The sequence below is a fragment of the Chelonoidis abingdonii genome, chromosome 17, assembly GCF_003597395.2.
Source record: "Chelonoidis abingdonii isolate Lonesome George chromosome 17, CheloAbing_2.0, whole genome shotgun sequence".
Lineage (NCBI taxonomy): Eukaryota > Metazoa > Chordata > Testudines > Testudinidae > Chelonoidis > Chelonoidis abingdonii.
In genome coordinates, this window is record NC_133785.1 from 19,923,203 (window position 1) to 19,951,129 (window position 27,927).

The 27,927-nt window shown below is 42.4% G+C and overlaps 1 protein-coding gene across 3 annotated transcripts; it reads left to right on the forward strand.

The window, feature by feature from the left end:
* Positions 1 to 296: 296 nt before the first annotated feature.
* On the forward strand, positions 297 to 27,927 carry LOC116827098 (uncharacterized). 3 transcript variants are annotated; one of them, XM_032784338.2, is made up of 8 exons: positions 297 to 360; positions 9,255 to 9,277; positions 10,889 to 12,932; positions 13,254 to 13,328; positions 14,287 to 14,429; positions 23,180 to 23,324; positions 24,880 to 25,026; positions 27,080 to 27,927. In XM_032784338.2, the coding sequence occupies exons 3-8, from the start codon at positions 12,796 to 12,798 to the stop codon at positions 27,267 to 27,269; spliced, it is 837 nt and encodes a 278-aa protein (XP_032640229.1). In that variant the 5' UTR covers positions 297 to 360; positions 9,255 to 9,277; positions 10,889 to 12,795; the 3' UTR covers positions 27,270 to 27,927. The 3 variants fall into 3 exon arrangements, with proteins under 3 accessions (XP_032640229.1, XP_074929200.1, XP_032640228.1); XM_075073099.1 differs by lacking the exon at positions 10,889 to 12,932 and adding an exon at positions 6,282 to 6,313 and having other exon boundaries at positions 303 to 360; XM_032784337.2 differs by lacking the exons at positions 297 to 360; positions 9,255 to 9,277 and having other exon boundaries at positions 10,487 to 12,932.

Here is a 27,927-nt window from a genome sequence, read left to right on the forward strand (position 1 = left end):
AGAATTGGGGGAGAGAGAGAAATTCTATAGCTAGTATTAATAAACTTGGCAGATTAACAGTGCAATGTCCCTATATTCAAGATGGAGTATTACATGCTTGAACCTGTAGTTTCCACAAATCTCATCTCCTCTGTATTAATTGTCAGACAGCTACAATCTGCCCCATTTAATGCACATTAATTACTGTGCTGAGGCTCTTGTGGCCTGTGCTGGGTAAAGTTTGGCCAACTTACTGTATTGTGTCTCCCTGCTTGTTTATTAAAAAAAGAAAAATGTTTATTTTATTTTTTTTAAATCAGAATGTCATGATGGCTAGAGACCCCAAGACTGTCTCCCGGACCCATTCGGCTATTCCTACAGGTGAGGTCGGATATTCCAACTCTATTACAAGTTTGCACTTGAAATGGTAGGCTGTAACGTTCTCCTTTTCACAATATCATCCCAATAGATATTTTCCAGTAATGAATCAGATAACTCGTGATTAACCTTATAGGAACTAAAATTATTTTATAATTTAATAAATATTATAAATGGTTGAATACCATCATACCTGAAAAAATTGCAGGCCCAGAAATCTGGAGCCTTATACGTCATGCAGTGATGTAATTTGGATGTTTGAACATACAGTGACTGATTTGCACACTTTCTCTTTTGCCCCCCTACCAAGTATCTACCCTCTTCCTGCTTTTCTTTGGCTCCCCAGGGTTTCCTCACTAACCTTTTCCCCTCCTTGATTTTCCTCATCACCCCCACAATGTACTTCCTGACAATAGCAAACATGCCTAAAGCATGGTCCTCAACTGCCAACGGTCATAGAAATATGGCTAGAGTGAATACCTACGTAGCTCTACTCTATATAGCACATTGCCTAGCCATATATCTATAGTTTTGGATGAGATGGAAAATATGCTGTAGACAGGATCTCTATAGTTAGACTCCTAGTAGGACTCCTAGGAGTCTCTCTGATTAAGTGTTTATCTATACATGAAAATTAATCTGGAATAAAATAGGGTGTGGAATAACTATTTTTGATTTACTACATGTATGGATGTTCTTATTTCAGAATAAGAGTGCCTTATTCTGAATTGGTTTAATCCATTTATGAAAAAGGCACTCTTAATCCATTTTGGAATCTAATCTCATTCAGAATAAAACACTCTGATTCCAGAATAAGAATGTCCACACAGGGAGTTAATCTGTAATAAGAATTCCAGGTTAACTCTTCATATAGACAAGCCGTTCAAATCCTACGGCAGTCCTTCAAGAACTCTAAGCAGAGTGCTGCAGCCAGCTTTTCCACATAGCTCCCCTGTTCTCCCAGTGAAAAGGAGAGGTAGGAGCAGGTGCCCAATATCAGCAGCTTCCTGACAAATCTAGACAATTTAACAGCTCTCTATCCCAAGTCATTGCCACAATGGAATTAGGACTGTTCAGTGTTACAGTCAGACCCTATAGTGCTAACAGCTAAGGAAGGGTCTCTATGAGCTCAGGTGGCAGGGCCTGTGCTTTGGAGCAGGAAAATTTGTATTCTGTTATCTCCGCTGTTGCTGGGATGTTCTGAATGACCACAGTGTCATCTAGTGACAGCCATGAAATGGATATGTAGCAACTATGAAATTCTAAAGGGCCTCAGATTTGTTGAAATATGATGTATTCTTTCTAAAATTCTCTTGGTTTACAATCTGTTGTCTGCAGCGTGATTGCCTGGTGCATAAAATTGGGCAGAATTTAACGACTAGTGTTTAGTAAATTTGCCACTCTGTTTTTGAACCAGGAAAGGTCTGTTCCATTGACCGAGAATGATTAATGTTTTAGAAATTTCTAACAAATGCCTTTGCCCTCCCAAGAGCTGTATTAATTCTTCAGCCAAACATTTGTTGAAACATTATTGCCATGCAATGTCCTTCGCTGACCTGAAGGTGGAGCACAGGCCCTGCTTGTTTTTAAACCTTGTTCTAAAGCACAAACCTTTCTATATTAACCGACCCCAGAGTCTCACTGATGTTGAACACTGGCCACGGGCCCACTAGATTCAGTGGGGATAAAGCAGAGGCAGACTGGAGATTGCATTTACAAATCTTTATATTACAGAAACATTGTTATTTGGGAACATTCATTCAGAAATGAAGCTTGGAGCAGGGGATCTTTCACTCTTTGTGCTCTCGTGACTGCTCCTATTGGCTAAGGCCCAGGCATTGTATTCCACAAGAGTTGAAATTAGAGGAGAAATAGAAGGTTAAAGGCGAATGTGATTGAACAGAGGCAAAGCATCCCATTCAGCTCTGTTTGCCTTTGTTCCTGAGATTGGGGTACGGGAAAGTAGTCAGGTCATGAAATTCAAACCTCCCAACTGAATAGGCCCCGTCATAAATGGCCTTATTTTTCTCTGTTACCAGTAAGAGCCTGGCAGCAGCAAACAAGAGAACTGGGTTTGATGTGGGGTGAAATAAAAAGCTTATTAACAGTGTAAATTCAGAGTAGCTCCATAGATTTGAGCTTAATAGAGTTACTCTGGATTCATTCAGCTATACCTGAGATCAGAGTCTGGCCATCAGTCTCTTCTTAGAGTGAGCTGCAAAAGTAGCAGTCTAATCTTTCAGAGCGGATGCAGAAAACATGATGGTGCTCAGAACTGCTGGTCCAGCTGGAGTGAGATTAATGGAGCTGCAAAGAAAGCTCTGATTCTGCCAGGCCAATATACTGAGAGTTATGATATTACAGAGAAAAATAAAGCCTTTATGAAGGGGACCTGTGTCTCTATGCCCCAATGGTTTTGATGCTTCCTAAAGTTAGTTTTCTGGCTTCAAAGTAGATGGTATACATTTCTGTTGATCTATTATCTAGAAGTATGGGATAACGGTGACATTCAGATTTTCAAAAAGTTCCATGACAGCATAGAAATTTCTTTTCATAGAATCATAGGACTGGAAGGGACCTCAAGAGGTCAGCTAGTCCAGTCCCCTGCACTCAGGGCAGGACTAAGTATTATCTAGACCATCCTTGACAGGTGTTTGTCTAACCTGCTCTTAAAAATCTCCAATGATGGAGATTCCACAACCTCTCTAGGCAATTTATTCCAGTGCTTAACCACCCTGACAGGAAGTTTTTCCAAATGTCCAGCCTAAACTTCCCTTGCTGCAGTTTAAGCCATTGCTTCTTGTCCTGTCCTCAGAGGATAAGAAGAACAATTTTTCTCCCTCCTCCTTTTAACAACCTTTTATGTACTTGTATAACTTTAGCGCCCTCATGGCCAAGATGGAGTCTGCTCTGCAGGCAGCTCTGGCCAAGAGACAGCGTGCACAGGAATGCAACAGGAGAAATCCCTTCCACCCCAGGGGCACCTGTTCCAAACCCCCCAGAGTGAACACACACGCCGACAGGAAAAGTACAATGGATATAACAAAAGGAATTATTTATTTATGGAGGGATGAGAGGAGAAATACAACAAGAGGAAATATAAGGGGAGCTGTAAAACAGGGCTGCATCCAAACCAAGGCCCCACAGGGCCAGTGGTAGCACAGTCTGGAAGGGCAGTCTGCGCACAGAGTTCAGGAGGCCTGAGCAAAGTTCCAGTCCTGTGGTGAGTTTTGAGGGCTCTTGGTCATCTTCGGCACCAGTGAACTCTCCCCAGCAAACCCCTCCAGTGCCCTCTTCTGCCGCTCTCTGCAAAGCCACAAGAGCGACCACCTCCCCACTTATATAGATACAACCTCCCTCCTTGTTCCCAATACAGAGTCACAAGCCCCAGTAGTCACAGCCCCACGTGGCTCTGGGCAGCCGTGATCCTGGGTCCAGCTCCAGCCTATCCTTCTCGGGCGATTCCCCCCAGCACAGTGCTCCTCCTGGCTCCCATCTTGGGCTGTGTCCGATCGATTAGGCCTGTTCTCCTCAGGCAGGTTCTTCCTGCTTCCTCCTCCCAGGGCCTGCAGACTCTCCTCTCCTTCCCTGGAGCACCAGAGTCACCCCCTGGAGTTTCCCTCCCATTTTCTTACTCTCTCCCTTCCCCCTGGGAAAAAGATTAAAAGGGGCCATGCTCTCTAGACCCCAAAGGGGTTACACTTGAAAACTGTTATCATGTCCCCACTCAGTCTTCTCTTTTTCAGACTAAACAAACCCAATGTTTTCAATCTTCCGTCATAGGTCATGTTTTCTAGACTTTTCATCATTTTTGTCACTCTTCTCTGGACTTTCTCCAACTTGTCCACATCTTTCCTGAAATGTGGTGTCCAGAACTGGACACACTACTCCAGTTGAGGCTTAATCAGCATGGAGTACAGCAGAAGAATTACTTCTCGTTTCTCACTTACAACACTCCTGCTAATACATTCCACAATGATGTTCATTTTTTTTGCATGAATGGTATCACTTTCAAAATTCAGTGCAAATGCTGTTGGAACTAACAGCCTTTATCCATCCCAAATAACTAGTTATTATTTTACAGTTTATAAAACACACCTCTTGGTGTGTTCACAAAAGTATCAAATTACATACATCAGGATCTAAAATGACAGAAGGAAGCCAGTCCTAGTCCCACTGATGTCATTGGGAATGTTACCATTGACTTCCATGGGGGGCAGGATTGGGTGCAAAATAAAAACTGAAAAGAAAATTATCCCCCCAAATACTATAGAGACTCAGCCCTTCCCATCTCACCCCCTTCTGACAAAGGTTTGGATAACAGACTTAACAGCATACCCTCGATATCAGCCAACTCAGGCTCTATCAGGCCAATGAGGAAAACAAACTCGAGTCAAAAGCCTGTTACTGAGAACCCTCTGGCACCAGCTCCCAGACCTTTTAATCTAGGCTTTTCTAGCTGATGCATTCTTGCTGATCTCAACCATTGGGATAAAACATGATGAAAAAGACAGTGGCTAAGGTAGCCAGGATCCAAATTGCATAGCGCTTTGTAGATCGGAGATGGTGTGCAAAGGCATTTCCTTTTGTATTTTGAATATAGGGTGTGAAATACTTAGTCTTATTCTGATAATTTACACCTCCATGTAAACTCTGACATATGTCATGGACTGTCTACTTCTCAGAGTTAGGCAGTACTCTGTTCCTTTGTATTGCTGACATTCTATAAAGCAGCACAAACATCTCCCCAAAATTAGCACTCTGAGAAGAGAAATAACATCTTGGCATCAGTCACTGATAGTATGATGCCAATTCTGACATTTTTGCCAACGATGTAAAAGCAGGTCAGTTCCCCCAGGTTTGACAGCCTAGCCTTTAAGTACAGTAAGTAAAGTACTCATCAGGAAAGGTACTTCATCCTCCAGCCTACTTTTAATTATAATTGCTGTCATCCTCATTTCTTTCATGAAAGGTGCAAATCCAATCGGGATTCTGGCAAGCTGATCTCTGACAATATCAAATGTTCTAAGAACTCTCAGTCGAAGGCAGCTCATGAAAACACCCCAGGGAACACTTTATTCTTTGTGCTTAAAAGGACATGAAAGTACAATAGCTCTCTTTATACTGGTATAAAGCAGCTGATTGATCTTGTCAATTTAATAAATAATACAATTGCTTCCATCAGACACTGTTAATAGACTCCTGCCTGAACTAATTTTGTATTGAGTGGTTCAAGTGCTTAAATGTTATCTACCTGTGTCTTCTCTGCGTTAATCCCCTTTTATCTCCTGAAGGCAGAGCTTCCAGTAATAGCTCCCAAAGGGCACGAGGTCCCCTACTCTTCATCCCCCACCCCATTTTTGTGTGTACTGTTGCAAGCAGCAAACTACTTATTTTCCTGGATAGGCCAGTTGGTCTGGCTAGCATCTCATGTTTGGAGAGATTCAAATGCACTTGTACATGTAGAATCACTGACATTTTGTATTAGAGGGGGTCAGAGTAGAGGTGGTCCCAAGATGAAAAACTTGGATCAGGATTTTCAAGCACACCACAGTTCAGAGGTGTTTCATTCCAGATGTTTATTTCAGTCCATTATAAAAATATGGACCAGCTGCAAAATTAATCTCTATGTTTGGATTTCAATCCTAAATTGAGGTTTTTTGGGCCCAGCCCTATTTTTGTGATAACATGAGCAAAAATGCCATTGTTTTATATGGAGAGTAACACACTCAGTGCTTTGTTTCTAAAAAGTCAGGCCAGTGTTTATGCACTATTGTGAATGATATGCTGGGGAACATGAGACAGGGCAGAAATGCTAAGGCAGAAGAAACGTGCAAGTAACATGAGTAGCTGGAGATTATAAAATCTTTTGTCGTGTTGGCTCCTACTTATTTTTCTATTTTTTTTCCCCCTCTCTGTGCCAGGAGAGAAAATGATTCCTACTCCTCCACCTGAGGTATGTGATAAACAAGGCGGGGGGGGGGGGGACATTTATCACTGGGAATATGTTTCAAGGGCTTTTATGACCAGAATTTCATGCTGTGGAAATATGACTCATGGTATTGCTGTTATGCATGTTCAGATTTTTTAAGAACCCCAGAGTGTTTCCTGTCTGACTCCTTGAAGATTGTGTTTTTCCAATTTAAAACCCAGTTCCCTTAGGCAAGGATCCATGCAATGCCACCCTGGTCCCTGCTGACATAGATTGGACAGATTCACTTTAGAGTCCACCAGAGCTCCAGCTTCACTGGTTATAGAGGTTGCTGTTGAGGTGATATAAATTGGCTTGGCACCTATTTGCAGGATCATTCTGATTGTAGTGGATGTTTACCGGTCCTGGAGTCAGTAATTCATTTGATTAATAGCACTCTTGCTATTTATCTGTAATAATCTATCTGGGCATGTTTAACGGAAACATGCAAGAACTAGGGAGCCAATATCAATCAAAGAGAAACTGATTCAACCTCAACATGAGTTGATAAAAATAACAAATGTACTTATGTGGGAGTGATGGAGCAGTGGTTAGGGTTCTAACCTAGCACTCGAGAACAGGGTTTAATTCTTTGCTGTGCCACAAACTACCTGTGCCAGCCATGTTAGTCTGTATCAGCAAAAACAATGAGGAGTCCTTGTGGCACCTTAGAGATTAACAAATTTATTTGGGCATAAGCTTCCATGCGCTAGAACCCACTTCATCAGATACATGGAGTAGAAAATACAGGAGCAGTGTAATCCTTGGCAAGTTACTTAGTACTTAATATGTCTGTGCTTCAGTTCCTCACCTATAAAACAGGGATAATATAGCCCTGCTCTACCTCACAAGGTTGTTGTGAGAAGAAATACATGAAAGAGATGAGGTGTTTAGATGCTGCAGTAATGGGTACCATGAACTACTTTAGAGAGAGAGTCTGCTCAAATAAAGGGGATTTACATTGTGTGGTGAGGATCAACAGATTTGGATTCTTTCAGACCAAGAGGGGAAAGTGTTTCCAGAACTAAAGCCCCTTTCCCCAGGCTCCTATTTGTTCAAGTCCAGCGGCTGTAGCCTGTTAGCAAGAGGACCTTTTCTGGTTTCAGCAGTGCTTGCAGAAAGAGGCTTTTCTGCAGCCCTTCCACATTGTAATTTAAAGTTGAACTGAAACGCTTTTCATTTTAAATATCAAAATTATTTGAGATCCAAAATCCTGGGCTGGAGGCACGTGTGGGCTTCAAAGTGATACATACATTCATTTAAAAAACAAAATACTCTTGTTGAAAACTGACAGCTCTGAGTTCAGGATTCTGCATGTGTGGAGTTAGAACTGACAACATTAATAAAACCTAAATGAATGTCAGAAAGGCAGCTCGTTGCTCTGCATTGAGTGCTATTGATTCCTTCATGATTCCTGTGTGAAAGACACGGAACTCTGATCTCAGGTCTAGCGAAGTCATTCAGTTCATTTTCAGAACCATGCTGCTGTGAAGCTTTGCTTTCTTTATTATTTTTTTTTTATGTTTGTGAAGGTAGGGATTATTTCTGTTCTCTGCAGTTTCTGAGCAGTTGCTGCTTCTGTCAGTAAATGGACAGGTTTCTTCCTGTGCCCAGTGTGCAAGGACTGTTAATGATATCTGCAATAAACACCTGAGTACTAGGCATACTCTGCACGTTTTGCATCTGGCTGACATGTCAGGGAACTAAGTCCTCCTTGATAGTCTGTTGCCTTCAAACACCATCTAAGGGTTGAATGTAGGAGCTTGGGAATGAGATACAGAGTCTTTCCCTTTTAGAGCACCAGATTGCTGGTTGAGGCACATTAGCTAGGGGTATTGTGTGAGAAGTTTGTCCTGCTGCTTCTTATGTTATACTTACCCTTTGCAGAGATGATAAGGTTTCCATGTTGTCAAACTGGCATCTTTCATAAGCTCATGCTCATGTGGATATTCCCAGCTGGATTTAAAGAAGTGATTATTCCTTTTCATTAGCAATTGAGGTCATTTGGTTAAAATGGCTGCCAAAACATAATGGGATAGAGCAGAAGACCTAGGAAGCTGGGATTTGTAGCCGCATGTTCCATGTGCTAGTTCCCCATTCATGCAATAACATAACATTATAAACATGGATGTGTCATGTGTGCTAAAGAGCATATTGCCACAGAGACCAGGAAGCTCAAGTGTTCTTAGCAGCAATGAGGTTAAAGGATATAACAAACTTTTTCTCTTGATATAAACCTACCTGGGCCCTGGTTGCATCTCAGCTGTGCTCTTCCACTAAAGTTAGAAAGGGAAAGGATCTGGCATTGCAGATGGGAGCATACCAGGTATTCCAAGCAGGAAAAATTGTAGCACTGTGTATTAACCGCACCTGATGAACTGCCTGCTGTTAAATCAAAGCACCATATTGTGGGTTGTCACTGACTAGCAGGCTGTGACTGGAGAAGGGGAAATATTCTTTAATTTATTTATGATTTGTACGGTGCAAACCGTGCACTCTGTGTTTTACAGAAGGGTTTGAAGATCAGGTCCCTTCCCAGAAGATCTCATAAACTAGGTGGGCACTATACAGACAAGTGATAGGGGGATGGGCTGCAGCCAAGGCAAAGTGAGTGAGTTAGCACCAGTCATTTTGCCCGTGGGTCTTTTTGCATGTTGTGGATCTTTGTTTGGGGGAGGGAAGTTACATAAGAAGATAAAGATTTTTGGTCATCTAGCCTGGGATCAGTTCAGAGGAGAGGGCTCCCTTTAAACCCAATCTTGCTAAGGACTGAGCACCTCCTGGGAAGTGCTGAGCACCCGCACCTCCCAGAGAAGTCAATGGCATTGAGGATGTTCAGCCCCATGCAGGTTTGGACCCTTTGACTCCAATCTCCTTAGCTAGACATCATGTTGTTTTATCTAATGCTTGTCTCTGTCTGTTTCAGGCTCTGGCACCAGCTGAGAAAAGGTACGCATAATGGAATGATTAAATCATGCATTTCCAAATAAGCAAAGGCAAGCTGTTTCTGCTAGGCAAGAATGTGGTTTCTTTTATAAGACATCTAGCCAGATTCAGGATTTCTTTGGGATTTTAAATTTCTTAGAAGGACAGTGAAGGAAAACTGAATCTGGTTAAGGCTGTTTGTTCTCACTTATATACCCAGGGCCAGATGTAATCTCATTCATATTCTTTTCATGTTTCAGCAGACAGAAAATAACTTTGAAATCTGATTTCATTCCCTAGAGAAAATTGTTCCTAGTGTGACAGTGTTTCAAAGCATTTCAACCAACATCCCTATTCTGTGTATGTTTCCTGCGCTGCAGTCATAGCCAGAAAGACACTTCAGTGAAACAGGTGGGGAGGGAGACAGATTATTCATTGTTACTATTTATTATTTGTATTATCATAGTGCCCAGGATGCTCAGTCATAGACCAGGGCCCCAGTGCACCAGGCAGTATACAAACACAGAAGAAAAAGACAGTCTTGCCCCAAGGAGTATATTCACTTTTTTTGTTCAAAACCATTCTCTTCCGTCTTCACCGTGTAATGAATTCCTAACTCAGTAAGTGCCTCCAGCTTGGGGTGTCTCCCCTTCATTTCACTGTACTCTTGCAAACATTGAACCCAATGGGACTATTTGTGTGCTTAAAGTTAGGCCAGTGCTTAAATACCTTGCTGAATTTAGGGCCAAATGGTGCCATTTAGGGACTGGCCCATGTTTGGATCAAGCAGAGCTACATCATCTGGGGGGAACTCCAGGAGACCACATATCTCGTGTATTAGCACTCCCAGTAGTGTAGGCAGGGCCGGCGCTTCCATTGAGGCAAACTAGGCAATCGCCTAGGGCGCCAGGATTTTCGGGGGGCGGCATTTTGCCGTGGGGGGCAGCAGGCGGCTCCGGTGGACCTGCCGCAGTCGTGCCTGCGGAAGGTCCGTTGGTCCGCAGTTCCGGTGGAGCTGCTGCAGTTGTGCCTGTGGGTGGTCCGCTGGTCCTGCTCGGCTCCTGTGGACCTCCCGCAGGCACGGCTGCGGCAGCTCCACCGGAGCCGCGGACCAACAGACCCTCCACAGAAATGGCTGCGGCAGCTCCACTGAAGCCGCGGGAGCGGCGCACGGGGCGGCGAAATGGCTATGTGCCTAGGGCTCAAAAAACTCTAGTGCTGGTCCTGAGTGTAGGAAAGTGTGGACACCCTTCCCCAAACAGAAGGGCTGTGATTGGGCCTGGCTCTTACACTGCCCTGTTGGGCTAGACACAGCCTGGTCCTTATGGGGCATGTTCTGTCCTCTTTCTGTGAACATACTAGCTTTGTCTTAGTTCATGGGCCCGCATGTGCTGATTGTGATCCCTGCTTTTAGGCTTCATTCTTATGAGCCAGCATTGTATTGAAATGCACGGAAATTCTATTCTTGAGGATGTCTACTTTTCCTTGTCGGGTCATTTAAACGACACAGAGATGGTGAGTTAATTGAGGCTAGTGTGCTCCTTGTGACAAAAAGGATGTATTTGTAGAGAGGGGATGGAATAGCAAATTTGGGCAGCAGCACCACAGCATGGTCTTCTAGATATGATTGTGCAGCTCCAAGATACAGCCTCAGGGAAAAGAATGATGAACAACAACAGCTTTCCCTGAGAGCATCATGCTTATAAAACTGGGGAACAATGTTGCCCTTAGTAGCCAACCTAAGGGCTCAGAGATTTCTTGTGAGTATTGAAAGGTCAAATACTGTCTTTCAAACAGAGGGATGGTACTTTTCACCATAGCATGGTGCTTAACTTTGGTCAAAGGAGTCATAGAGGCACACCTGATTTGCTGTAAAGGAACTAGTCACAACCAGCCTCATTTTTCATATGGAGGGCTAGCTCAGAGACTACCATGGTCATAGGCCAGAGAGTGAGAGTGACTCTCTGGCCTGGTCACTAGGGAACTCATTAGAAAGTAGGAGGCCCAAGTTTAAAACCCTGTGCCACAGGCACCAACTTCTAGTTTTCCCTTGGGGTTCTCTGCCCTGAGGCCTCTGCCCCTCTGCCACTGCTCTTTGCCCTCCTCCAAACATCTCCCTGATCTGTTTGGCAGCAGCTGCCAATTAGCTGTTTGGTGGCATGGCCAAACAGCTGTTTGGTGGGACGACCACCCACAATTTTTTTTTCCAGAGTCAACATTTATGCCCTGTGCCAGTGACTAATCATTTATGTGCAATGGAACAGCTTCAGCAGAAGAGCTTGAGAGTGCTCCACCCCTAAATACCTCATAACCCAGTGGCTAGGATATTGTCCTGTAGAATTTGCAGTCTTACTGTAATTCTCTTTTTTGATATTGAATGTGGCCATAAAGAATGGGGTGAAATGATGCTATGAGAAAACCCTGCTAAACAAAACATCTAGGGGGTCATTCTGCACTGAAGGCTCATGACTTTCCATGTGAGATTTATGCTACAGTCTTTTTCATCCCCTCACATACAAGAGAGACAGCATCATGTGGGAGTCTCTCTCCCCACCAGAACCCAGCAGCTGATCTTTTATGTTTGAAGTGCACCATTTGCCGGGCTGGAATTTATCCTTGTGGAGCCGTACAATCTCACTTTGGATTGTATGGCCCGTATTTAAACATTGTGTTTTTTATCAGTAGCCAAAGGAGCAAGAAAAACAGTGTATGGATTAAAGTCAAGTGTGCTCTATTTGAGAAATGTTTCTGTTAGAACTAGAAGCTATAAAACTGTTAGCATTAAAAACTAAAATGACTTTGTGTAAATAACAAATTTTATACTGTTCTGTATTGACGCTTTCTCTCAGTGACTCCTGGATCAAATGTGTTCCTTTTGCAAATCAAAAGGTGATTTTTCTAATAGCCATTACTCCAGACCCTGAGGATCTGAAAACCAAGCTTTTATCTGCCTCTTATATCATCTCTTGGTATAAAAATCTTGCCATCAACATATAGCTGATCATTTAGCAGATAATCTGTAAAGCAAGATAAAAACTAGATTCCCTAGCTCCATAGGCTCTATACAGCTAAAAGGAGCACTCACACTTTAAAGAACCAGTTCTGTTTAGTGCCATTTACTCTGTTACCTTCTGCTCCAAAATGCTCTTACTGAATATGCTTATCTCCTTACAAACCTGAACAGTTTCCTGAGAGACAAGGTCTTCACATCTCATTCTCTCTGCTGGAATCAAATGCTAACAGTGGTGACTATGTGTATACAAAGTTGACAAATAATAGAAGGCAGCTCTACCCTGCCCTTGAGTGCAGGGGAGCTGGACATGAAAACAGCTTTTGTTGAACCTTTGTAAAGATTTGATCTGCCAGCTCGGCCATTGAATCGCTGCTTGCACATGCTACTGGGCCACCTTTAAACAAGACCTTGTTAGATGATCAGATTTTATTTTAATCACTCGAACACCCAATTTTCATTCTCAAAACCTGTCAGGCGCACGCTGCTGAGCTATTAATGGGTTGAGAGCCCCTGGTAAGGTAAAACGTTAATGATGATTCAGGTCAGACTGGGGGAGCAGGGTTGTAAAGAGGCCTGTCCGTGTCATGAGCTTATAGTTCTATTGCCTCAAGTGACATTGTGCAACCAGGAAGAAGAAGCAGCTTTGGAAATTAACAAAGTAAAAAGGTGAGTGAGTGGCTATGGGGTGTTTATAAAGCATCATATGCTGTCTTTTTCACTAACTTAACAAGGCTGCCATTCCAAAATGAACATAGATAAAGAGAGAGGGATCCTTATGAGAGACAGAAAATTTGGTTTGTTTTATTTGAGAAGTAAAAAAATAAAAACTTTTTAAAAAGAACATTTCTCTTAATGCATCCTGATTCTGTCAACTTCTTAAACAAACAGAATGACTCAAAATACACTCTCTACATCTCTATATTAAAAATATTTGTTGGTGCCTTGATTATAACTCTCAGTGGAGTCATGCTGAATTTTTCTCCCTAGGACCTTTCTGAGGAAGAAAACTTATCAACAGAAAGATGGTAACAGTGTGACCTGGAGTGATAAAGCCCTAGTGAGGTGCAGTATTTTGAACCTTAAGCCATGTTACAATATTTAATGCTGCTTCTGTTTTTTTGTTGTAATACCCAGAATGTGCTAGATGCTGTACAAACATATAACAAAACATATAATCCCTACCTCAGAGAGCTTCTTCCTAAAGTTAATGCTAAGAGGAACAGGTTTTTGCTGAATACTGTAGAACTCTGAGGCAAGTAGTGATGTTTAGTAAAATAATTTGTCCCTTTATGACCAAATTTATTTTCATAGCTGGCAAAGTTCATCCTTTTCAGGATACTGGGCCAGTCACTAAACAGAATCCTCCCGGGGGAAAAGATCTTGTTTTACTCTAGCATCTGAGGATCTCAAACCATACCATTGACATTGCAGCACCCCTGTGAGATAGGCCAGCATTATTTTCGCTGTTTGGGGATCTGAGGTAGTACGGATGAGTTAGGTCTTTCATTTTCAAAAGTGACCTTTTAATCTTGGGTGCCCAACTTTAGCCATCTGGGACCAGACTTTCAGAGATCCTGAGCACCCACAACTTCAACTGAAGTCAATGAGGGCTGCAGTTGTCTTGCTAGGAACAAATTAGACTCTGCTTTTGAAAATTGCGCCCTATGTGATTTGCCCAAGATTGCACAGAGAGTCAGTGGCAGAGATGGAAATACACTCCATCTCTTCTAACTTCTAGTCCTGTACTCGAACAACAAGACCCATCCTTCCTGACCATAGCCTGTAGAGAGAGGAACATCCAGATTCTAACACCTCATTTGTGATGTAGGTGTAGCAGAAGCAGAAAGTGCAATGGCTCTCTCAGTACATGGTCCTGTCATAGTATCTGTAAGGAGACTGAAATTCACTAATCTAATCCCAGCCCCTTGTTATTATGAACAGGCTGGAAGAATTGAGAAGATAAGATCAGGTGTACAAGCATACTAGCTGAAAATACCACGTGTCTCTGTCTTATCTCCAGATTGGAGACTTGGAGAAGAAAAGAAAATGAAAGGACTGAGCATGCAAAGAAGAAGAGAGCAATACTGGAGCTCCAGAAACTGCAGCATCTCCACTTTCCAACAAGCCACTGGTTCTGTACTCGACCAGCCACTTCCCAGCAATGTAAGGCTCTTTATTCCCAATAACATGTAATATTTACACATGAGACAAATGTAGGTAGGGAAAGAACTCGTTAATAAGGAGAAATCAGCACCCAAAATATGTCTATTTTCATAGGTATGTCTCTAATTGAAACTGATAAGTGTTAGGCATCATATTTATGGCTTGATGCAAATGATCGGTGACATTTTTCTAAGCCTGCACTAACTTTTTGAAAATCTTCATTTCAAGTGTGGAGCAAAGCAGACCCCTGGAATTTGTAAAACGACTGCCTGGAACTAGCACCAAGTTCTCCATAAGGCTGATGTCCCCAGAGTTACTGTACACAGCCAGCCCTACATTCACTTTTCTGACAATCATTTGGATGAGTGGGAAGGTTTGAAATGTAAGAGGGAATTCCATTCTGCGGCACATTTTGCTAAGGAGCATATAAAGGGAGCTTGATAGGAAAGGATAGTGTTGGGGTGCTTTATTGTGGTGGTAGATACTCACATGTAACCTCCCACAATGCTTCTCCAGATCTCGTTTTTTTCTAGTCTACCAGCTTTTCCCTTTCTCCACCATTAACCTTCTCCCTTCCACTCTGAAAATTATCAGAATCCACTTCCTACTTTAATGAACAACTTGAAACCCAACGGTCTCTGTGCTAGACCCAAGCACAGCTCTTCTCTAGTGTACAGCCCATGCACTGGTGTGCAGTGGTGTCTGAGAACCGTTTATCTGATTCTCGGGTGATTTGAAGCAACCCAACAATCTCCACTGAACATCTAAGAATATAAATTTTAACAGGGAAAGATATCATGCAGGCCACATACAGAGGCAAGATGGCCCTGAGTTCCTTTTTTATGGAAAGACAACAGTGCAAGAGACGAGGGTTGCTTTAGAAACTCGGGTAGCAGACAGGCTGCATTGTGAATTCAAATGAAACAATGGTTTCAATAGGCCAGGACATCAGGATGCCCCTGTAAAAATGGGACGTTCATTCCTCATATTATTAGAGATGGAGCGAAGTCATCTGATCCAAATCCAAACTTCCTCACAATTCAGAGAAAAGCCCAAGTTGCAACATTCATCTCTGATTCCCCAACTTCCCCAAAGTTTGAGTGGTGCTTAGATCAGAAGTTCCTGTCTGAACCCATCTCTGCTATTTACATTGTGCCCTTCAGGCTCAGAAATTGTGCTGAATCTTTTCTAGAAAGACATGAAGATAAATTCCTTCTACAAAAAAAGTTTCTATTTTTTTTTCTGTGTGCATTGTCTCATCTTACTTCTTTCATGTGGCATCTGATTCTCCCACCATTCTCGTGATCACCTACAGGCAGAGATATAAAACTGTGGTCATTCTGAGTTGCTACTGGAATGTAGGTCCACCCTGTTAATTTCTTTCCCATTGTACTGGGTGGGGCAGTGATAGTTACACTTAGACACACACACTTTCCTTTTTTGTAGTATTTTAGTTATTTTTACTACTGTCCAGGCTGACAACACAGCTTGTTACTAAGGAAAAGAAGTAGTTTTTTTTTTCCTTTTGTGGTGAACTTTAAGTTCTAAAATAATTTTTTTGGAACTTCTGATTCAGACATTCTGTGCAGCAACTCCTGCCTTGTCCAACTGATTTATTGTCTATACTGCTTTAAAACATGCTATTTAAACCAGCACTGTAATAGTGAATAATTGGCACAAACTTCCATACCATAAAGATACCTTAAAAATAAAAATATACACTTCTGACTCTGTAAATGATTTCAGTTGTCCTGAAACGAAGACAACAATGTACAATTGCCAATCCAGAGTACTGGATTTCTTATCCCAGGCATTTTGCATTTACTGGGTCCCCTGTTACAGGCACATAGCATTATCCTTTCACTCTGCTTTGTTATTAGGCTCAATCAGTGTATTGAAACATACAAAAGAATTCTGCTCTGTCAAGTGCTCCAAGGACAGGACTCTTGAGTCTGTATTTTAATAATCTACCTATCCATATGAAGACATCCAGCAGCAGGCAGAGCAGAGAGCAATGTGTTGGCCAACCAAAACACAACTTGTATATCTCATTTGAAGCCTACCAGCCTTTGTGCTGCCACTTTAAAGGATAAGCTAAATCTTCTGTATGCGAGGCTCATGTCACCTTGTTCCAGAACAGTTTCACTAATTCTGTCCCTTCTCTTCATCCCATGTGGTTTTGGCATGGAAATAGTACTAGCAGAAATGTAATAAATCTTCCCGAATGACATGCAAAACCACATTAAACTTGCCTGGTTCTGTTGCCTGCTCAAAATTCAGGCCAGCATCATGGCGGGGGGTGGGGGAGGGGGGGATATTTAATTTAGAATTCACAAACCTAGGTTGATTTATGGTTTGACATCAAAACTAGGTGAAATTTGCAATTTTGCCTGGTTTTCATATGGGAATAGGTGAAACTGAGCTTTATTGTAAGCTTTTGCCTTTCTTTGAACCCCAAACTCAGCTCTAAATCCAGGGAGTAGGAGCACTTGTTAACCCACATGGATTAAAACCCAAGAAAATGTTGAGTGAGTTTTTGCAGAATGAAACAGTCAAGTTTTACTAGCTCTGCTCTTTGTGCTCCTTTCTGTTATCTAATCTGTGCTGTATAAAAACCAAATCATGGAGTCAGAAGTAAATATCCATTACTGCCCAAAAACTTGTTGCCTTGGTTTATTTGGTAAGGGCGTCTCTTCCAAGGGTAGCCTTAAGTATGTGGGTTATGCATAAGTTCTGCTTTTAGAATGGAGCAAATCCTGGCAGAGCTGAGGATCTGTCTCTAGTTCTGTAATTATTGGACAAAGCTAGGATTTGGATCTTTTATTGCTTGCGTGTCACAGCACTTTTCAAGTTACCACTGGTGGATGAATCAGTAGAATAAATTTCCTAGATTAACTGCTGGGGGATGGGAAAAACCTTGTTTTGTTACTTTATATATAAAATGATCTGTTACTTCTACAGTATTGCTCTTTTATAATTATGTTTTAGTTCGGCCATAGCTGTGCATGGTGCTTTATAGTTAAATGAAGCAGAGCCCTGCTCCAAGTAGTTTACAATCTAAGGGCCACATCCTGCAAACTCTTTCCTATTTGAGTTGTTTCACAGGAATGCATAAGGCTATTTGCATAGGCCCAGGTTTTTAAAGGCATTTAAAGACATGTAGGCATTGCTGTGTTCAATGCCTTACTCATTTTCGAAAGAGATTTAGACACTTAGGAACCATTCAATTGGATTTAGGCTCTGAAGTGCCTAAAATCTCTTTTGAAAATAAGACTTAGGCTCCTAAATCACTTAGGCATTGCAACACTGAGTGCAGCGATGCCTGAATACCTTTGAAAAATCTACAATACCCGCACGAGGAAATTAGGAAACAGATCAACAGAGCGAGACGTGTACCCAGAAGCCTCCTACTGCAAGACAAACCCAAGAAAGAAACCAACAGGACTCCACTGGCCATCACATAACCCCCCCCCCAAGCGAAAAGACACCAACGCATATCAGAGATATACAACCATCCTGGACAATGATCCACACTTCACAGGTTTGGGTGCAGGCAATCCTTGCCACAGACAACCTGCCACCTGACGTATTCTCACCAGCAACTGCACCCGTACCATAGTAACTCTAGCTCAGTAACTAATCCATAACAAACCTCGATGCAAACTTGCCCATATATTACACCAGCAATACATCCCAGGCTAACCAGATCAGCCATAATCACGGTTCATTCCACTGCACGTCCACAATGAATATACGCATCATAGCCAGCAATGCCGCTATGTACATCGGCCAAACTGGACAGTCATACGGAAAGGATAAATGGACACAAATCAGATATTCAGGATGGAATATACAAAACGTAGGAGAGCACTTCAACCTCCCTGCCACACTCATCGAGACCTAAAGGTGGCCATCCTGCAGGCAAAAAACTTCAGGACCAGACTTCAAAGAGAAACTGCTGAGCTTCAGTTCACCTGCAAATTTGACACCATCAGCTTGACTAAACAAAGACTGTGAAGGCTTGCCAATTACGAACACAGTTTCTCTCCCTGGTTTTCCCCAACTATACTGCTAGAACAGGGCCTCATCCTCCCTGATTGAACTAACCTCGTTATCTCTAGCTTGCTTGCTAGCATATATATACCTGTCCCTGGAAATTTCCACTACCTGTGTCTGACGAAGTAGGTATTCACCCACGAAAGCTCACGCTCCAAAACGTCTGTTAGTCTATAAGGTGCCACAGGATTCTCTGCTTTTTCTGAAAAATCTGTCATAAGGACTACTAACCAGAATGAAGCTTTTGTAGGATCAAAGACTATAAATTATGGATTTTAAACATCAACAAAACATTGACTGACTCACCCTTAATAGCATAATTAGCTGTCTGATGCATGTTCAAAAATAATCCAAATAAGATTATATAACAATAAAAAGTTTTTATTCCCAAAGAAAAAACAGTCAGACTTCCAACACCACAGATGTTTTAGCTCAGAGACTCCCTTTGTGCTGTGTCAGAATGTAATATAATTAAAGGGACCTGGTCAACCTAGAACTCACTTATATGAATTCCTTTCTTGTGTTAAATAGCAACATCTTAGATTATTAAAATGGAAGGAATTTTAAAAATCAAATTTGCTTTGCACCGTTTATGCTGTTTACTACTTTCCATTCACACTGGCACTTTACAGCGCTGCAAATTTCTCGCTCAGGGGTGTGAAAAAAACACCCCTCTGAGCGCCGCAAGAGTAAAGCACCAGTGTAAACTGTGCTTTACTCTTGCGGTAAAGCATCAGTGTAAACAGTGTCGCAGCGCTGGGAGCACGGCTCCCAGTGCTGCAAGCTAATCCCCATGAGGAGGTGGGGTATATGTAGCGCTGGGAGAGCTCTCTGCCAGCGCTGGCGCTGTGACCACATTCATACTTCAAAGCACTGCCACAGCAGCGCTCCCACGGCAGCACTTTGAAGTTTCGAGTGCAGCCAAGTTAGTTAGTTGGTTTGTTTCATTCTCATTTCTAATCAGTCTCATTTTCTGGTTCTCAAGCAGTCGCACTGTGCTTTTGTTTTCTGTGTATATGCTCAGACTTTAAAAAAAATTCACTTTACCTTTGCTTTTAGCTCTGCCCTTTTTGTCTTTGCTTTCCATTAACCCTGTATTAACAGAGGTGTCATATGTAAGACATGGGTAATTGTCCCACTCTACTCAGGGCTGGTAAGGCCTCAGATGGAGTACTGTGTCCAGTTCTGGGCGCCATATTTCAGCAAAGATGTGATCAAACTAGAGAGTTCAGAGAAGAGCAACAAAAATGATAAAACATCTAGAAAACCTGACCTGTAAGGAAAGGTTAAAAAAACCTGGGGATGCTTAGTCTTGAGAAAAGAAGACTGAAGGGGGGACCTGATAAGTCTTCAAATATTGTAAGGACTGTTATAAAGGATAGTGATCAATTGTTCTTCATGCCCAGTGAAAGTATGACAAAAAGTTATGGGCTTAATCTGAAGCAAAAGCCATATAGGTAGATATTAGGAAACACTTTTTAACTATATGACTAGTTAGGATCTGGAACAGACTTCCAAAGGAGATTGTGGAATCCCCATCATTGAAGGCTTTTAAAAACAGATTGGACAAACACCTATCAAGGATGGTCTAGATTTACTTAGTCCCACTGCAGCACAAGCAGCGGGACTTGATGATTTCTCAAGATCCCTCCAGCCCTACAATTCTGTGATTTTGTGAGGACATACACGATTGAGTATTATTTGCATCAATATTCAAAGAAAGTGAATTTCACACTAAAATAATTGCAGATTGTTTTAAACTGGCAAAACCCTTCCCCATAGCCCTGATACAGAGATAATTAAAAGATCTGACTTCACCCTTTGCAAGTAGTGCAGTGCAAGCATCTGCGGTTAGTCTGGGTAAACAGCTGTGGTGAAAATTACAAATCAATACATGCAATATCCCTAATATATTTTATTTTGGATCTTACTGTTTGACACAACAGTTAATGTTCCCCAAACTCATGGCCAGATTTCTGGCACATGAGCCATACTGTCAGCTAACTGCCTCCTTCACAGCTAGAATCACAGACTCAATGACTTTGTGTGAATGTGATAAGAAAAAAAAATTATGTCACTTCAGAAGTCATCCAATAAATTTTACAGTAGCCTGTTTTTTCTGGGAATGATGCCTTGGGCAAGGTCTGGCTGATCTGGAAGGGAAAGGTTTAATGTTTCAAAAAATTCCCTGATCCTATTTATCTACTCCAAAGTTCCAGTGGCTTCCTCACTCTTTCTTTTGCATATAGGAGTTATAACCAAGGAACAGAAACAAAGCAATGGGACATCTGTGACTATGGGACTTTTGTGACCAATTATGGCTCAGTGGAATACTGAGTAGCCAATACTTGCAGCGAACTTTTTTGATCAGTCCATAGAGAAAAATCAAACAAACGTTGTGCTGTAAATTTAAGTTAAAAACAAATCTGAGGGAATCATAGTCTGCTTGTAAATTGTTCTCAAGCAGAAAAAGAAGTTACATGTATCAAGTAAATTATTCCCAAGGAATCATTCACTCAGCTCTAGCCACAGCACAACAGGGGATATAATTAATCAGAAAAATTAAAAGTATATTTACTGAGATTTTACAAAAATCCATCTTTAAATACATACTACTAATATTAGATTCTATAAATCCCTTCTTGGGTCTAAAGCCAGCTGAGAGTAATCCTTAATAACCAATCTGAACAGTTCTATAGCGAAAGACTGTTGAAAGCAGGCCAACCAATCAGCAGCCCAATGACATCAAGAGGAAAAAATATACCCTGTACTGAAGATTTAATTCTGATTGTGACCTCAAGTATCTATCTTCTGATGTCATTTCTCAGGCTCTTGACTGATTGGCTGCCATATATTGAATAGGCCCTTTAGATGGATTAGCTGTAACCATTACTTTGGTCCATCAGTGTGGGAAGGCCCTTTGGCCAAACCATCAGTGCTGTGTGGGTGGCAGCTGTTTCACGTGGGCAAATAAAAGCTTGGCTGAAGCAGTGTAGGTTTGTTTGGATTTGGGGGCACATTTTAGACTTGGTTTGTAGCTCTTTAGGTTGTTGGTTTTACCTCTCATATTCAATGACTATTGGCAAAGAGAAAAGCACATTCTTTCAGTGCAAAATAATATTTTCCTTAACCTAAACTAATGTAAAGTACCCATGGCAGCATCTCTACTAGAAATGTCCTTCCTGACAATTCCCAAGCGGCAGTGCTCTGGGCAAGGTTACAGGACACTGTGATAAAAACACCTGAGTCAGCCTACACGAGATCTTGTCTATTTGTGCTAGCACCTTTTGGGAATAATGGGTACATAGATGCTGGAACTATGGGTGCTGGGGGTGCTGCCGCATGCCCTGGCTTGAAGTGGTTTCCATGTATATCCATTACAGTTTGGTTCAATGACTCTCAGCATCCTCACTATAAAAATTGTTCCAGCAGCCCTGAACGGGTAACAGCATTTCTACTGCAGGCAAGACCTGTGTGAGAGAGAACTCAATGTGTCTTTCACTGTAAGATCCTCCACTTTAAATTCTCTCTTAGCCTAACAGGCAGGTAAGTGGACTTATTTCATAGAAGACAGAATACCGCTGTTCCACAATTTCCTTTAGCTCAGCCTATTGCTGTTTGCAGATTTAAAGGAAATAGTTTCAATCTACAAATAATTCAGTTTGTAAATGCCAGAAAAAGATTTATCAAACAAGCTTCACACTCTTCCTTAATTAAGATAGTATTAAAGTATGGAGAACAGAGCCATCGAGGCAGGTGTTTAGGTTAGAGATGTGTGTTTGAATACAAGAATACACTGCCAAAATCATGTAATCCATACTCCCATACATACTGTGTTGCTGCAGTGATTCCCCCAAAAGAATAGGCCAAATTCAGAGGTGCTGTGTAAGATTTATCCTTTACTCTGGAAGGGAGCTCAGATACCTGGTGATGTGCTTTGCCTGAGAATCTATATGGAACAGACCAGAGAGAGACTAGAATAGGTACTTTAGGTTACATATAGGGTGACCAAACAGCAAATGAGAAAAATTAGGATGAGGGTGGGGGGTAATAGGAGCCTATATAAGAAAAAGACCCAAAAATCGGGACTTCCCTATAAAATCAGGACATCTGGTCACCCTAGTTACATATCAAGAAGTGAGTACAAAGGAGTCTAAATAGGCTTAATGTAAATAGCAAGGAGCCAGACAAAGCTGTAAATTAAAATACAGGATCGTTTATTTTAATTCTCTACTTTATTACACCCTCTGGAAGATGCTTCTCCTATTACACTCCTGTCTTCCTGCCCCTTGGAATGTGACACCAACTTGAGCTTCCTTAAATTCAATTAAATCTTTTTCCTGACATGTAATGTATGTTCCTTTGTGCATCACCTTGGAATCTGGCCCTCTGTGTAAAACACGGCATGTAAGCAGTATTTTTTAATAAATGCAATGAGCCATTCTATACAGAAGGGTGTAGAGTGCTACAGAGGGGCTTAATAAACTAAATACAAAAAATGTTAAGTGAAAAGAATGAAATAAAATGCTGGGTAATTTAAAGTTTTCCCAAATACTTGGAGTTTAGTGTCTCTCTCACTCCCAGGCATACAGACCCATGCAAGTGAGATGCGGTAGTTTAGATATCTGTCTGAGTTCATTTCTGTATATAAAAATACATTAAGAGCCTTCTATCTTTCTCTTCCCATTCTCTAGATCAGAATTTGCAGATTTCTGAAAACCTCTTTGAAACAGAGTTTGCTGCTTGGATGCAGCCTCACAAGAAGTTCCATGTCCTTTCCCATCCACGCGCTGTAATGCAGGAGGGCCCCATCAACTTTTCCAGGGAGTTTCCTTACAGGTAAACAGAACGTTCAGTACACGCTGAGAAATCCAGGTTCTGAGCCAGCTCCTTCTTCCTTTGCAAGTGAACTACTCAGTGGGAAACATTAATGCTTCACAGGCTGAATATTAAAAGTAAAAGCCTTTTCTGAGTCTCATTAGCTTTGTAGTAGATTGATTTGAACATGTGGGGAGCAGCAGCACCATCCTCTCAGCAGTCAGTGATTTTTTTGTTTTTCAGAAGACCAATGAGATGAGTTCTGGATGCAAGCCAAGGGTTTGAATGGGACAGTGCAAGCACTCGAGGACTGTTTTTTTTCCCCCTCTGCATTTCCCTCTTCCAGTAAAGTGTCTGGTTTTATGAGTGATTCCTTTAAACCCTCTCCCTACACTCAAGCCTCCAACAGGCAGCCTCCCCACTGAGGGGAAGTGGGCAGGAATCCCTTTAGAACTGAGCAACATTGCACTTTGATCAAGAAAGGAGTAACCACGGTGCATCATGAAACACTCTTTCCCAGCACTGTGCAAGAGCCGACCTTGCTGCCTCTGCAGCACTTTTCGCATCTTGCTGGTTGTAGGAGATATTGCCAAGTTTGACAAGTGATCCAGGAGCTCTTGCAGAGAACTCCCTTTTATGGCACAAAAGTTTCACTGGGAGTTTTGTTTTGTTTTTTTTCTATAGGAAGGGGAAGGAACATGGGCTAGCTGCTAAAGAGGGGACTGGGAATCAGGATGCCTGGATTCTGTTCCTTGGTCTACCAGTGACTCACCATGTGGTCATGGGCAAGTCACTTCACCTCTGTGCATCAGCTGCTCCGTGTGCAAATTAGGGACAATGTTTACATTCCTCTCTGCCAGAGCAGGAAGATGCCCGTTCATTGCCATTTTTCTTCCTCTCCTGCCTCCCCTTGCACTCCCTGAGATCAAGGACAATATTCCAATGCACAGAGGGTTATACCGGTGGAGGAGGGGATTCCAGAATCCTGAACTCAAGTGTATATCTGGATTGCGGATTAAAATCCAGTCCTCATGTAACATGAGACTGTGAGGACTGTTTCATATTGCAGTTTCTTACCTGGGTCTGATGCCACACCTTGGTTAAATCAAATGATCATGTTTTTCACCCTTGCAGACAGAAGCACTGAACAATATGTGTAGTCTATGACCAAAAGAGGTTCTGTTCCAGGAAACTCATGGAAACTACAAGGAATTTTCAGTTTGGGGGCAGGAGGCAGCTACCCGATCTCACTCAGATATTTGCATTGATTCTGAATGTTGTGTTCCAGCCCTAGGATTGAAGCAGAGGTTGCCTCTTCCAATGCCACTTCCAGGCCAAAGCAGTGTCACTGCACAATATCAAGCAGTCACTGACTCTGATTTTGGGAGAAGTTTAAATCCTAAGCCAACAGTTTTTTCCATTAGAGATCAGTTTCTTAGGGGATCAATGGCCTCCCCTGAACTGAGATTTCCAGCTGGACCCTGTATTTTTTGGTTCTTAAGTATGCTTCATAACTCGTGTTTTCCAATCTTCTTTTACCCCCATTATTTTAAATTAGTCTAATGTGATATTATAGACTAGCCTGGGGACCTGTGACCAACCATGACTTGGAGGCAAAACTGTGTTACCCAAGGACGATGCTGGACTTGTTTAAAGAAGGCAAAGCAAGCAGCCTCCTTGTAGAGAGAAATCTGCAACCAACAAAATCAATCCCTAGCAAAGGGTAAGTAGAGAAGCCCTCTGTGTCTGCCAACCCATGATGAATAATCACTCTTATTGTCCCAGGCTTTTCCTAATCCCATCATGCTTCACTCACTGGCTACCGTCTGATCCCATCATTCCCTCGGTAAAGATGCGTACAGCAGTCTCACTGCTGGCAAAAATCCAGGAAAGCAAATATTGCATTTCATAAATGTGTAAAATAGTAAAACAGTTCTTATGGTCACCCTGAATTTTATTTTATTTTATTTCAAAAGTAAGAGTCAGATTTCTCAGCAAAAAAAAAAGGGAATTTGTTTGGGGCAAATTCACAATTTTATCTAAGGTCTAATAACAGCAGCACAGAAAGCTGCACTTCCGAGCAGAAATGACAGGTGTTTACAAAACAGTCCAGAGAATTATCTGCCAAGTTACCAGGTGTCATGAAGTGAGAATAGGTTATTTCAGCCAGCACTATACATATAATAGAATCGTAGAATCACAGAATATCAGAGTTGGAAGGAACCTCAGGAGGTCATCTAGTCCAACCCTCTGCTCAAAGCGGGACCAATCCTGGAGCAGAGACATGCAGAGCCCAAGTCTGGAAATCCCACCCTTTTGAACACTGACTCTGAGCAGAGAATAGGCCTTTAGGGTAAGTAGACAGCAGCCCAGACTGTTGCATGTGCAGGTGGTAGCTGCCTGCACTTATGAATGATGCAGTGGGCCCAGAACAAAGGTGGCTGAGAAGTGCCCAACAAAGACAACTCTTATCAAGATATTTTCAGAATGTGTGTGTTGTATAGACACCAGGTTGGTGTCTCCTCCTGCCCAACACTTTGTTGTGGCTGTTTGTAAAGCAGGGATGCAGAAAGTTGCCTAAAAGGAGAGAGTCTGCTTTGTGGCTGGATCCTCCAGAGATATTTGAGAAGTTCACTGTGGTGTAGTAAAGGAAGCTGTTGTTTGATAACCATGTCAAGCTATTAGTATAATTCTGATACGACTGCCTGGATTATTCAAGAGCCCTTGAAGAGCATGCAGAATGTCATGGTTACCAGGGCCAGCTCCAAGCATCAGCTCAGCAAACATGTGCTTGGGAAAGCCAAGGGGAAGGGGCAGCATGTCGGGCTCTTCGGTGGTGGGTCCCTCAGTCCTTCTCGGAGGGAAGGACCTGCTGCCGAAGTGCCACTGAAGAAGAAAGCGGAGGTGGAGTTACCGCCAAATTGCTGCCGATCGCGATCATAACTTTTTTTTTCCCCCGCCGCTGTGGGGCAGCAAAAACCCTGGAGCCAGCCCTGATGATTACAGAGCTAGCTGCATCTCTCTGAATGCACCTCCACAAGTTCCCACCAGATAAGCCTCAAGCTGTCAGTTTTTGTGGGGTGAAACCCCGTGATTCTCCCTTTCTTACACCAGGACCTCAGTTGCAGACCTCTGTCTGCTAACCATGATTACCCTCACAGGCCAGAGTTAGTTTCAGTATCTGCAGTTCTGTGAGCAGTGGCATCCTGTGACCAGTCAGCCTCTTCAAAATAAAGTATCATTTATTCTTAACAGTAGGAAAACCACATAACATAGGAGAACAGGGAAACCTATGTATCTAATGCTTACTTTCCCCCCTGATGTGAGCCAGGTAGGCCTACCTTCTTCAGACTTCCTCCACAGAGCCTCTCTTTGTGTCAGCCTCTTTCTCTGACAACTGGTCCCTCTTTCTCTTCAAAGAGGGACTTTTTAACTGTTTTGTCTCCTTCTGGCCTTAATCTGCCAGCCCTAGGAGGCGGCCCTTCCTGATTAACAGCCCAGCCATTGTTTTCTTAATGATCCTTGAGGCATTTACCTCTAGTCATTATCTCATTTCCTGCTTGCGTTTCCTAACAGCCCCTTTTGACTTAGCTTCATATAGTTGACAACAACTGCCCTTTCCACAACTGGACGATCATAGAGCATGAATAAATGACAGACTGCCCACCTCCTCCAAGCATAGTACCTACAGTATTAGCATTTAGAAAGATTGAAGTGTACCTTTACCTTAATATCAATCCCTTGGAGATGACTCTGTCTTTTGTTTTTCTTTTAAGGAGGTACATCTTGGTGAATGCTGAGACTCCTTCAATATCCTCAACCCCGCCTGTAAGCAGCCCACTGGAAGACAGGTTACTGAGTGTCCGATTCCCCAAACAAAAAGAGAGGATGCGTCAAACTCTGCCCCACAGGGTGCACAAGCAGTCTCAGCCTCCTGCAGCAATGCGACACCCTCTCGCCTTATGAAGGCATTTCCAGGAGTGGCTAACACCATAACAAGACAACTTGTTTAGTCCTGCAGATCACATTTTGTAATGTGATATTTTTTCAAGCTATGTTGTTATCTGTTTACTCTCTGTAATCTTGTATTAATTCTCCATAGCTGATACTCATTAGCGCCAAAGTGAATATTCAATGAGCAATAATAGCCAAAGGGTATACCATTTCCTAGGTAGGCCGAGAACCAGGGAGTAGGGTCGTGGAAAACTTTTATGCCAAAATCCAACTTTTCTGGTTTCATTACCAGAGCTACGCTCTCACTAGTGTGCACTGACCTCAAGACCATTTCATGTGAACCTGGGACTGGATTGGGCCTCTCAACAAACTTCATACCACTCTCCCTTAACCTATAGCCATCTTTATGAAGGAGTGGGCCTTTACTCCCCCAACAAATGTCTTTGAGGAGGAGCTAGATGGTCCTCTCTTCCCACCAGCTGTCATCCAAGGAGCTGGCAAGCAGGCTTGCTGTGCTTCCCAATACCAAAAAGGCTTCTGAAGGATGCCAGGTAGCCCTACACTACCCACCTTCTGAGACCTGAGGTGACTCAATTGGCCCATAACTACTTGACAGGGTTTGCCTCTGTCTAAAAATCTTGGGAAGGGGAGAGTGGCCCAGAACTAACCA